Raw genomic sequence first — 12,265 nt, 5'->3', positions numbered from 1 at the left:
CAACCAGCAACATGACAACGCCAACAGCCAGACCAACCAGCAAGGCAGTGGCAACAACCAGCAGCATGACAACGCCAACAGCCAGACCAACCAACAGCCTGACAACACCAACAGCCAGACCAACCAGCAAGGCGAGGCAGACTCGTTGGGAAATAAAGGCCAGTCCTCACAGTCAGCTCATGACACTGAAGGCTCTCCAGATGGTGACGAGCTCCAAGAGGAAGAGCATGGGGCTAGGAATGGTAATGGTGCTGCCTCATTTAATAAGGAGGGAGAGAAGAGTATTCCTGTTTCTCCGGGGGAGAAGTCAGAGAACAGCCACTTCTTTGCCTATCTGGTGACCACGGCTATTATTGTCGCTGCTCTGTATGTTGCCTATCACAACAAACGGAAGGTGAGTGGCTCTGCTCCTTGCCCAAGTTCCCCCACAGTGGTTTAGGAGCTTCCTTCCCTGTCGTTAGTGCTGCAGGTGGGGACATGCTTGGTTGAAGATCTTTCCCCTTTGCTGCTCTCATTTTTGCCTTTTGCTTCCTGCTGAAGCCTCTTGCTTGCTGCGTGGGTTTGGTTAATGTTTAATTTGAGGCCTTGTTCTCAACAGCTTTGAGATGAGCAGGGAGGAGTGTTGTAACCGGGAAAGATCTCTGTGGAAATTGGATGGCCTTGGCTCCAGTGGTTATTTTCAGCAGTGAGAAATGGAGCTGAGAGAGGAGAAAAGGAAAAGATCTGTGCAGCTGCCCCATGTTTCTCACAGACAATGAGTCTTCTGTAGCAGGTTGCGAAAGACTTGTCTTTAAATAGCACTGCACGGGGGAATACAGCCCAAGTGACATAACTCTCATCTTTTCTGTTGTTTTCTTCCCTCCTGAAAGGCTGTTTTTGAGGTAGGAGAGGGGACAACTTCTTCCTGTTTTCTGTGTGTTGGAAAGCCTCATTCTTTCCTGTTTTCAATCTTAGCTGCTTTTAAACGATGACATTTGTTTCAAGTGCTTTTAAAAGGAGGCAAGCAAAGCTTCTCTCTCTTTGGCCCACTGGAAAGCGCCTCTGTTAGAAGTCAGAAAAACTGCATTTGCTCGTTCCTATCCTGCTCACCTTGTCCCTGCCTCTCAACAGATCATCGCTTTTGCCCTGGAAGGGAAACGATCAAAAGGTGGTCGGCGGCCCAAGTCTGGCGATTATCAGCGGCTGGATCAAAAGGTAAGGGTCAGAGACGTCCGTCTTGTCTTCCCCTTGAAACATTTTTTCATCTTTTGTCCTTGAATTCAGATGCATCTGTAGTTATTTTATGTGATGGGAAGCTATTGTGAGCTTTCGCATCGTTTTAACTTTTCTTTTTCCCTTTCCAGATCTAGATTCCTCCTCAGGTGTTCAGTGGGAGAAAGGTGCGTGGCGATGACAAGACATGAGTACTGGGACACCACCGACTGCCCTGCTGTAGCACTCTGAATCGTAGCTTTGCTGTCGACTTCAGATCTCAGAGGACAGGAGGAAGGGGAAATGCTTTTACTTTTGCACCTGCACCTTGGTATTGTTCAACTTCTCACTTCCTTAAAATGTGTTTCTCCTTTCCCAGTGGCCTGAAAATGAATCAGTTTCTGCTTGGGTGTCTGGTTTCTAGACCATGGCCCAAGATAAGCCAGCTCTGGCACTTGACAGAACTTCTGTGTCCAAATGAAATGGGATTTGCCGTCTACTGTACTGATGTCTCCTCTTGAAAAAAATCCGCCTGCGAAATGAGCCATCTGATTCTCCCCTTTCAGAGTCATAGAGCTGCCTTTGTAACCAGCACCGTCCTGCTGGAGGCACAGACCTTCTCTTTCTCTGTCCATTGTATTTGGATGCTAAAGTTTGGAGCGTGACTGATGGCACTAGCTTGGAAATGATCTGCCAAGGACTCTGATTTGATTGGTTTCTTTTCTTTCTCTCTGTGATGAAGGCAATGTTAGCTTCACATCTCAGTTCTCACCTTAATGCACACCTTCAGGAGCGCTGGAGCTGCCCTTGGCCCTCTGGTTGTAGCTTAGACTTCCTTACCTGCGCTGTGGCTGTTGTGCTCCACATGGGTCTGTTCCCTTGTGGTCCTGACAGCCAAGATGCTTGCACTAATGAGGACTATTAGTTTGATGCTGTGAAAGCGAGCCAGTCAGGCTTATGAAGTTCTGTGCCATATGGCTGTGGTGATGGAGCAAACTTCACCTCAAAATATGACTCTCTTCCCCACTGTAAAACGTCATGGCGATGATGCAGAGTGGACGGCAGTCCTGAAGCGTTTGGGATGAATGGAACTTGCGGTCGTTCAAACCTTCTCTTCTTCGGTACTGAGGCTCCTCAGCAGGAAAGGCGCAGCTCCTTCCCACGCAGCTGCCCTGCGTGCAGAAGGGTTCCTGCAGCTCCCAGAGCTCTCTCTGCTCTTCCACTGCTCTGTCCCCCCCTGCTGTGGGAAGTTTTACGTGGTTGAATGTACAGATCGCCAGCATCTTATTGCTGATTTTCTCAGCGTCACTGTGGGGCACTTAAATGAGGGCCTGGGACGTACTAGCACTGGTTGTATTGAAGGCTGCAAAACGTGTTGATTCCCGAGCTGTAGCTGTGATGCTGGTTTTATTTTTGTAGTTGTACTCCAAAGATGTTTCCTCGAGACAGGGCACTTCCGAAGGGTGTATGTCAAGTGCCTGCCCAGCTTGTTAGTTTGGGTTTTTTTCCTACATGGGCAGAAGAAGATGGCTGTGACACATTGAGGGCTGTTCACACGGGTATGCATCCCCCCCAGAGCTGCACAGAGGAGTCCTGTCCCCCTGCAAGGCTGGGGGGGGGCCGCCTGTTCCTGGCCCTGCACAAAGGGTAACCTTGCCCCACGGCTGCAGGGTGACAAGGGCAGGGAAATTCCCTTGTCTGGACATTCCTTTTTAATGCTGTTTGGATTTATGCAGTGTGTTTCAAACCGGTCAAGGCACGTGAAGCCCTTTCCCTTTGGCCACGGCACATTTCTGAATGGACAGTATCTGGGGGTACGTAATTTTTCACAGGGTGGGGCTGCTCCTGGGCCCGCTGCCTTGCCAGTGTGGACCAGCACATGGTTTGTTTCCTGCTGCAGTGCAACACAACTTGCTTTGAAGGACCAGGATTTTTATATTTCTTTTTTTTCTGTGTGGTAAAGTCAATAAATGATTTAAAAAATAAAGTTTTGAGCCCTGTTCTGTGTGCGCGCGCGTTGTTTGCCCAATCTTTGAAACCTGGCAGAAAAAACAAAAAGCTTTAAACCCCCCCAATCTCTTTGATCATTGCTGGTATTCTAGGCTTTGTGCAGAGCCTCCGTTTGTGGATGCAAACTCAGTCGTCCCATGACCGAGCACGCTGCAGCCGGAACGAAACCAGACGGCCTTTCACTTCGAGCTGTTTGAGTGCTTCCCCTTTCACCCAGCTGGCCCTGGGTCAGCGCTGTGGGCTGAGCCAGCAGGCGAGGTGCAGCCGCGCTCCGATGCTTTTTACAGCTCTGCCTTCCCTCCTTCACCCACAGGGAGGCTCCTCGAGCAGCACCCAGTGGCTGCGGCACCGGGATGGACTGGGAGAGAAGGAGCCCAGGGCAGGGTGCTGCTGGCAGGGTGAACGTGTTGAGGGTGCACATGGGTGCAGTGCGGTGCTTCCTGCAGTGCACGGAATAAACTTTCCCCCGCTTTCTCTCCGGAAGGAGAAAGTCCACCCTTGTGCCGCCAGCTTGGCTGGCACCAGCTGAGGACAGGCGAGGAGAAGGGGAGGGCTGCTGGTGATTTCTTTCTTCTTCCCCCTTGACCGGATTGCTGAGAGCTTGGGGGCAGACAGAGTGGTGAAAGCAGGGGATTAAAAATGAAAACTGTTCAATTGCATGTTGGGCTGGTGAAAGCTCTTCTGAGCATTGCTACATTCACAGCTCTGCACATCTTCGGGGTCATTTCCTGGAGAAGCCAGAACTGGACTCTTCCAACAGCTCTAAGCCCCTTGCCCAGCTTTGCCTCGACCTGGGGGTGCTGTAAGGGTCTCCAAATTGTTTTCTTCCTACAGGCAGAGCAAGTGCATAGGGAGGGAGCAACCCAGGAGATCCTTGACAAGAGGCAGCAATGTGAGCACCCCGGAGCGTGGGGTGGTGTTGGGACAGTGGTACCACCTGCCTGCTGAGGATCCAAAGTCCTGCTAATTGACACCAAAATTATCTGTGGGGCTGGGTAGGGCTCTGCCTATCGGAGCTGGGTTGCTCGGGGTTGAGAAATACCAACACGAGCAGGGTTTGTCTGAGAGGCCCTTGGGGTGCAGGCAACACAGATTTAATGCTTGGGCGCAGGGTGGGCGCTGGAGGGAGGTTTTATTGTGCTTGTTTTTTGGTGCCGGAGACGAAAGGAGAACCCACCCCAATCCGCCCCCAAGTTCTGACCACTGGTCCCTGTTTATTTTTAAAGTTTTGAACGGAGAAACAATCGTAAGGACAAACACCTCGGGCCTGCTGCGATCTTTACACCAACACAGCAGTGTTTTCCTTACGGGCAGGGCACCAGGCAGGCAAACATCAGCTTTTCCTCCCTAAGAAAAAAAAGCCCGTGTTCCGTGGTCTGTTCAGGGTCACTTAGATAACAGCATGGATGAGGCGGTGTTCACAGCACCGGGGCTCTTTCATGGCAGGAGATGGCGGGGATAAGTGGGAGCACGAGCCCTGCTAGAACCACACGTAAACACGGCCTGCCATCGAGCAGCAGGGTGACATCCCTCCCCCTGGGTCGTGATAGGGCCGTGATGCACCCCAGACTTTCCTTGTACCCCGGGCAGCTCCGGCACAGCCCAGGGCACCTTTCTGGGGGGGTTTCTGTTGTGTTTCTCTATTTCCCCCTAGGAGGCCGCGGGCTTCTGCTGCTCCTCCTCCTCCATCCCTTCCTGGGGCTCATCCGCAGCCGAGAAGGGGAAGACGTCCCGCGGCAGGTTGGTGACGAAGCAGGGCATCTGCTTGCAGCCCTCGTAGGCGCCGCGGGCCTGGCAGCCCAGGGCCACGGCCGCGTTGAGGCGGGTGGCCAAGCGGCTGAGGGCCAGGCCGCGCTCCTCCCCAGCCAGCGCTGCCAGCAGCGCCTGCAGGAACATGGATCCCGCGGGGTTCAGGAAGGCCCCGTAGCCTGCGGGGTGCAGAGGGAGGAACGGCGTGATGGGTGGCAGGCGGGGGGACATGGGGCCTCACGCTCCCCCTCTCTGGGAGAAAGAAGCGCTGGAAACTGTTCATTTTGTGTGCCATGGTGTCAGAAGGATGAAAACTGTGAGCGTCTACAGGAGGGCAGTGGGGGTGGGATGGGGTCTGGGGGAAAAGGGGAAGGTCTGTTCAGCACAGAGAGGGGGCTGAGGGGAGGACTCATGACCCTACAGCCCCATGTGACCCTACAGCCCTCCATGACCCTACAGCCCCTCCTAGCACTGTGGAAGGGCAGGCGCTGAGCCCTGCGCCCTGCTGACCCTCTCTGGGGGTTTCCTCACCTGGGCTGCAGGCGAACATCACAGCGGTGTTGGGGGGGATGCGCAGGTACTCTGAGAAGCTGTCCGGCTCTGGCTGCCCGCTGTCAGTCTCCACGAACACCCCCTGGTCCAGCGCGGCCCCCCGACATGCCTGCAGGCAGAACGCAGCTGTTGGCTTCCCTGTGCTCTGGGGGAGCTCCGGGTGGGGTCTTTGGGGCCGCTGTGCACCCCCATCCTCTCAAGAACCATGGCACTGAGGGACAGTAGGCATGGTGGGCTGCGCTGGGGTTGGACTTGGGGATCTTGGAGGTCTTTTCCAAACGTAATGATTCCGTGATTTCTCTCTCCCCCCAGGAGAGGGGCAGCCTCTCTTCCCCTCATGTTCCTGTAGGCTCCAGGACTACATCTGGAGACACCAGAGCCCACTTGGGGGGTTCCCCTTGGAACACAGCAGTTGCTGATGCTATGCAGTGGTTGGAGCTTCCTTCCAGGGATGGGATTTTGGGAAGTCAGGTGAAGGACCAGCACAGCTGGGTCCACCCTGAGGACACATGCATCCCTCCCAGAGCCACTTCTGCTCTCATCACCACCTGCACAGCTCTTGCAGGGGTCCTCGCATGGCCTGGGGGATGCCTGGAAGCAGCTTCAGCACCTTGGCACTCAGCATGCCCTAAGGGGGGACAGCCATAGGGGGACAGCCATAGGGGGACAGCTCTCCCGGCATCCCACCGAGCCAGGTGCCCACCATGGTCTCCAGTTCTGTCTGCTGGAGGTGGCCCGTGTTGTCAACAGGCATGGTGGCTGAGCCCTCTTCCTAGCAGGAAACGAGTGCCACAAGTGATTTGTGCTTGCTCTCAGGCGAGGATTTCCGTGTATTTGGATGTTTGCAGAGCTGACACTATCTGCTGGGATCCGTCCAGGCTGCAGGTTGCTGCACTGTCTATTTGCTCTCATCTAATCCTCCCTAATCTGCACTGTGCTCTGGGGCTCGCTTCCTGCCAGGGTGTTTTCAACCAGCCCCCCCTTGCCCAAATGTCAATGTCATGGAATCTGAGGGCAACTTTTAGAGACTCAGCTACACCCCGGTGGCATGTGGGAGGGAGGCTGAGCCCAGCAAGGTCACCCTTCCTGGAAAGGAAAAACTTGGTGAAAGTTCAGGCAGTGTGCAGGGTGCACATGGGGGGGAAGCACTCCTGCCCCGGGCACAGGGCTGCTGCCAGCGGGGGAGAGGTGACCTCAGAATCAGTGAAAGCATCAAAGATAGAGTACAGTGGTGAGTGGCACCTGGGTAACAAAGTCTGCAATTACAACAGCGCTTGTGCAGAGTCAGCAAGAAGGGATGGCGTTATCGCCCAGCAGCGGCGTTACCTGAATGAAGAAGACTTTGGGTCTCTCGGCGAGCGCCGGGCAGTTCCGGGATGACAAGATCTGGAAGATGCGGGTGAGCCGGAGCGGTCTGCAGTCACAGCCCAGCACGGCCCCCTCCTCCCCGTGGCTGGAGATGATGCTCACAAAGTAATCCCCGTGCTCATGGCTGCACTCTGTGGGGCACAGCCACACTCAGCTCCCAGGCTGCGAGCTGGGGGCTGTGTGAGGGTGCTGGGAGCCCCAGCTCCAGCTCTGAGCCCCTGCTGTGTGATGGAGGGACCACGAGGGCCTGGGTCTGGATGGGGGTTGGTTTCTGTCTGTCTCAAGGTGCCTTTGGGCAGGGATGCAGGGTGCTGCAGGGGTGGGAGCTGGGAGCAGGAAAGTGGTTTGGGGGCCTCACCTTGCTGGTAGAGTTCCTCCATCTCCTTGGCTGTCCTGTTGTGCATCAGCTTCACCTTGTAGCTGAGCTGCGCCAGCGCCCGAGAGAGCTTCTCAGCTTCCCTCCTGGCTCCTCGGCGGGGCCTGAGCCCCACGTCACCATCGCTGCTGCAGAAATCGGTGTTGACGATGACAAGCGCCCGGCTTTGCCGTGGCCGGGACATTCTGGGACGTCCCCTCAGAGGGGTCAGTGGCCTTTAAACCCTGGGGCAGGGGCAGCGAGCCCCGGGCGCTCCTTCGGGACACGTCTGCTGCTGCTGCAGTGCCTGCAGACAAGGCAGGGGCAGTGCCCCGTCAGCTGCCATGGAGCCAGATGTCACCTGTGCGTGAGTCACAGGGGCAGGAGATCCGGGTTCGCCCCTGGGCTCGCTGAGCACTCTCAGCTTGGGGAAAAAAAAAGAGGAGGGCTGGGGAACGAAGTGCCTGCACCTCGCTGCGTGGGATGGGGGCAGGAGGCTGCAGGGAGATGCCTGCGAGGTGCTGGGCGTGGGAGCAGCTGGGAAACCGCCCTGCCTCTCTCCCCCAGGGCTGCAGCACTCGGCTTCCCCCACATCCCGGCTGCTCCCGCTCTTGTTGCTGGCAGTGGGAAAACCACTCCCTCGTCCAGCAGGACTTCAACACGGACTGAAGTCCACAGAGCAGAGCCAGCACTGCAGTGCTCATTGCCTGGCGCTGGGGCACCCACTGATGGCACATACACAACGCCCCAGAGCGGCCTGTGCCGCCGCAGGACGATTGCAAGGATGGCTCCAAACTGCACCTCCTCTGTCTTTCCCTTCCTGAACTCTGCATTCCCCCATGCTGCTGTCCCCCCACCACAGGACCCACGCTCGGCCCCAGGGCCAGCACCGCCCCGCTGCTCCCCCACCACAAGGCACACTGTTCCCATCACAAGGCTGTTTTATTTCTCTCCTTCTCACCCTTCCCAGCACTGGGGCGGTGGTGAAGGCTTTGGTTGTGCTCCCAAGCATTTCCCAGCAGACAGACAGACAGACAACATCTGCTCAGGGCAGAACCGACAGCTCCACAGCATCACAGGGCTGCATTCACAGTGAGACCCCATCTGGAAGCACTGCCCATCGCTCCTGAGCAGCTTTACATCGCCTTAAGTCAATCCACCCTGAGTGCAATCCATCCCAGCACGTGCAGCGCTTGCTCTGCTGCCCCACTGAACTCAGCCCGGAGCTGGCTCCCTGGCACAGCTCCGCAGCCTGGAGCCTCTCCTTCCTCACACAGCACTGGGGCTGATGCACCCTCGCTTCAGTGCAGCCACGTGCAGCATCCAGCACTGTGCAGGGCTGATGGTAAATGGGTCTGATGGAAAACCGGTTCAACGCCGCCCGGGCGGCTCTGTATGTAGGGAGGGGTTCATTCCTCAGCCTCCACCGCCCCGGGGATGCCAGCTCCATGAGAAGTTTTCCCAGCCCCGTTCAGCCCAAAGCTGCTGCCTGCAAGGGGAAAAGCAGCGGTGTGGGGCTCGCTGCCCTCAGCCAGGCAGGTGCCCATGGGGCTGGATGCTTCTCTGGCAGCCCGAGTGGCTCTGACACCACAGGGCATCCAGCGGTGCTGGGTGGTGCTGTGGTTGTATAGGATCGGGATCCTCTCTTCCTTGTGCTGGGAAAAGGGTTTTTCCCTTCAAACAGGCAGTGGGGAGGAGGCAGCAGCGTGTGGAGCACGGGGAGATGAGCTGCAGCGAGACGGGACCAAGATGGGAGTGCAAGCGGCTTCTCGACGGGCGTTGATCCCGCGGTGCCATTAGGGAAGGACGCGAGCAATGCAAGCAAGCCACCAGGGAGAAGGAAGGGGGTCCCAGCCGTGGGACCCGGCCTCAGTCCTTCTTCTTGCCATTGGAGCCCTTCACGCGCTTCTGCAGCCGGATGGCGTCCAGGTAGATGTTGCGCTTGAGGATGGCGCTGGTGCAGAGGAAGGCTCCCTGCAGCGCTCCGGCAAAGCCGCACAGAGCCACGTCCTGCCCTGCGAGACAGAGGGGACAGTGCCACCCCCGGTTCTGCATCCCGGCCCTTCTCCATCCCCAGCACAGAGAGGGCTTCATCCTGCCCAGCTCAGCACAGCAGTGCCAGGCAGGGAGGCTGGGCACGCACAGTGCCTCTGCCGCTGGGGTCGCATGGTGGGGATGCGCTTTGACACGCGCCAGCGGCTCGAGCATCACCCCATAGCGCGGCAGCAGCTCGTCCCCTCGTTTCACTGCAGGATTTAAGGCTTCGCCTTCCCACTCTGCTTCCCTGGAGCCACCCCCACAGAACGGAGGACGCGGTACCTGTCAGGTAGAGGTTGGGGATGGCCGTCTGCGGCCGCGCCGTGGCAATGGCTTCGATCTGCGTGCGCGCCATGTCGTGGTCCATGCCGTAGAACTCCCCCCGGGGGCTGGCGATGTAGTGCTGGTTGGTCAGCGGTGTCCCCCCCGAGACGTACTCGACCTATGAGGGAAAAATGGACGCGGTCCCAATGGAGCAGGCACGATGGTGCAGGGTGCCTCGCGCTCTGGAATGCTGCTTTCATGGGGTATGGTCTGGGACAAACCTCCCTGCAGAATTCTGGGTGGTGGTTGAGGCCATGTTTAGTCCGATGGGTTGGTGCCCCTCTGCCCAGCCAAACCTCACCGCTGCAGCCCCAGTGTGCACGGGGCGGACAGGAGCCAGGATCTGACCCCAAGGACCCACAAACCCCATATTGCCTCACCTTGTCCTCGATGTGGGGGTACAGTTTGAAGACAGTCTGCATGACGGTGTCCACAAAGGTCTTCTTCACGTCCTCGTAAGCATCTCCCCGCTTATGGACCGGCTTGTCTTTCCACTCCTCGAACCACTCGTACTTGGCCATGGTGATGATGGACAGCGTGCTTTTACCTGCAGGGGGACAAGGTCGGGGCATCTGTCCTTCTGCCCACCCAGTGCCACAAGCCCCAAATCCTCATTCTCGCGCCAACATCTGGGCAGCTGTGGTCCCAAGCTCTTGGTGCAGGCATCCAGCGGAGCCTCTCCTCCCTTCCTTGCGCCTGCAGCAAACTTCCCACGAGCAAACCGCCCAGCAGCTTGGAGACCCTCATCCCGCCCTCCGAATGAAGCCAGCTCACAGCCCCATCTCCAAAAACCCACGCTGTGATGCAGCAGCATTGGGGGTTGGCCAATGAACCCGCACCCGGTGAGGTTGCACGGCGCTGCGTCACCTGGGTACCGCATCTCCCACGTGGGGTCTTTGGCGGACGGGCTGGTGATGAACAGCAGGGGGATGTTGGCAGCAGCCTCGTCGCGGGAGCAGTTGTAGTAGCGCCGCATTCTGCAGAGAGACGCAGGGGTTCTGAGTCACCGCCCGGAGATGTCTCTCCTCCACACTTAGTGAAGCAGGACATACATTTGGTCCAGGTTGGTGTCCGAGTAGACGTAGTAGTTGCTGGCTTCCAGCCCCAGCTCCCGGCTTGAGCCCCTGAGCCCCACGAAGACGGTGAAGCCGCCTTCGCCGTGAGTCGCCATGCGCAGCCGGGACTGGATCTCTGCGGAACGAAGAAAAGCGAGGGTGGAGGGGAAGCCGTGCTCGGCCCCACATCACTCCCATTGGCTTGGATCTAGCTGGGAGCATCCCATGTGCAGCCCCGGGGCGGGAGGACCACCGGGAGCCATAAAGCGGTGGTGCTGCCGTTCCCAGTTTGGGAAGGTTTTGCCTATTGGTCCGTTCCCATCTGGGGAGTTTTAGGGCGAGCCCAGTGCGGGGTTGGGGCATATTTAACCACTTTCTGTAATTTCTGTGCTCCTGTTCTGAATGCTTGTAGTCCGCAGCGGGACGCACCGGGCTTTGCTGCCGTCTGGGAAGGAATTACTGCAACGCGACGTTCACTGATGGGGCGTTGGGGCTGAGAGGGGATTACTGCCCTAATCCCAATTAAACCCAGCGCCGCACTAAGGGGCTTTACCAGGCAAAGCGCGCGCCTCGGGTGGCAGCAGCCGCTCGTAGGTGTTGAATATCCCCGCGTCCGAGATGATGATGGGAGCGAAGATGTTCACCACGTCCTGGCCCTTCTTGACGCTCACACCTGGAAGGGAGGAGGGCTGGGGGTAATGGCAGCACAAAGGGAATGGGGGGAGCCGTGTCCCGGCCGTGCCGCTCACCGCAGGCTCTGCCCTGGGAGTCCAGCAGGATGCTCTGCACTGGTGCCCGGCCCAGCACGTTGCCGCCGGCCTTCTGGATGATGGGGATGGTGTGGAAGACAATCTCCCCCGAACCGCCCTTGGGGTACCAGGCACCCCACAGGTAGTGCTGCACCAGGATGCTGTGCAGGGAGAAGCTGGCCTTGGAGGGCAGCACACCTGGAACGGGAACACATCATGGTCTGACTGGGTTTACAGCGTATCCTGAAGGGGTTAGGATGAGGAAAGGCTTGGGTGGGGGGAAGCACGCGGAGAAAAGAGGAGCAGAGGTCCCTGCGAGGAGTAGGCATTGATGTGCCCGGGGCATCACCCCACAGCTCTGGGTTTCACAACCCTGGGCTGCTCTCCAGTGCCCTGAATCACTTGGAGCTGGGACAGGGGGGAGGAAACTCAGGGCACCGGGTCAGGGCAGGACGGCCGCTCCTCCGCCTGCAGGAGTACTGCGGGGAAGTTTAAGGACGTGGGGAAAGGCCTCGGGATGGGGTGGGTGTGGAGGACGTGGGACACAACGTCCTGCTCTCAGGGGTTCTATTGCGGTGGAGTGATGCAAAGGCAAAGCAGGGGATGTGAGGTGGGAGCTGGGATGAGCTTCTGAAAGGAAAGGAAGGGGAAATGGGAAAGGAAAAGGGGAAAGAAGACAGTGGAAAGGGCAAAGAGAAAGGGCAAAGGGCACAGGGAAAGAGGAAAGAGGAAAGGGGAGAGGGAAAGGGTCGGGAAAGAAGAAGGGAGAGAAGAGGAGAGGGAAAGGGGAAAAGAAGGGAAAGGGGAAAAGAAGGGAAAGGGGAAAAGAAGGGAAAGGGGAAAAGAAGGGAAAGGGGAAAAGAAGGGAAAGGGGA

The 12,265-nt window shown here is 57.6% G+C and overlaps 3 protein-coding genes across 6 annotated transcripts in view; 1 reads left to right on the top strand and 2 right to left on the bottom strand.

Annotated features, from left to right (window-relative positions):
* TGOLN2 (trans-golgi network protein 2) overlaps positions 1-3,178 on the top strand; it is a 4,798-nt gene extending 1,620 nt beyond the window's left edge. Inside the window, exons 3-5 of one of the 4 annotated variants that reach the window (XM_021374900.1) lie at positions 1-394; positions 1,111-1,194; positions 1,344-3,178. In XM_021374900.1, the coding sequence (XP_021230575.1) occupies positions 1-394; positions 1,111-1,194; positions 1,344-1,349 (484 nt within the window). In that variant the 3' untranslated portion in view covers positions 1,350-3,178. The remainder of the gene's footprint in view (positions 395-1,110; positions 1,195-1,343) is intronic. The other 3 variants (XM_021374901.1, XM_021374903.1, XM_021374899.1) reach the window with 3 other exon arrangements.
* Positions 3,267-8,052, bottom strand: LOC110387106 (caspase-3-like). The gene is made up of 4 exons (XM_021374905.1): positions 7,229-8,052; positions 6,829-7,001; positions 5,482-5,611; positions 3,267-5,129 (listed from the first exon to the last, which is right to left on the bottom strand). The coding sequence occupies exons 1-4, from the start codon at positions 7,428-7,430 to the stop codon at positions 4,852-4,854; spliced, it is 783 nt and encodes a 260-aa protein (XP_021230580.1). The 5' UTR covers positions 7,431-8,052; the 3' UTR covers positions 3,267-4,851.
* Positions 8,149-12,265, bottom strand: part of RETSAT (retinol saturase) — a 6,691-nt gene continuing 2,574 nt past the window's right edge. The window contains exons 5-11 of the mRNA XM_021374892.1: positions 11,391-11,588; positions 11,195-11,314; positions 10,639-10,777; positions 10,454-10,563; positions 9,967-10,133; positions 9,545-9,704; positions 8,149-9,240 (exon numbers count right to left, since the gene is read on the bottom strand). Of these exons, the coding sequence (XP_021230567.1) occupies positions 9,095-9,240; positions 9,545-9,704; positions 9,967-10,133; positions 10,454-10,563; positions 10,639-10,777; positions 11,195-11,314; positions 11,391-11,588 (1,040 nt within the window). The 3' untranslated portion in view covers positions 8,149-9,094. The remainder of the gene's footprint in view (positions 9,241-9,544; positions 9,705-9,966; positions 10,134-10,453; positions 10,564-10,638; positions 10,778-11,194; positions 11,315-11,390; positions 11,589-12,265) is intronic.

This window comes from Numida meleagris, chromosome 21 (assembly GCF_002078875.1).
Source record: "Numida meleagris isolate 19003 breed g44 Domestic line chromosome 21, NumMel1.0, whole genome shotgun sequence".
NCBI lineage: Eukaryota > Metazoa > Chordata > Aves > Galliformes > Numididae > Numida > Numida meleagris.
Note: the sequence above shows the minus strand (reverse complement) of the source record. Positions and strands in the feature narration are given on the sequence as shown.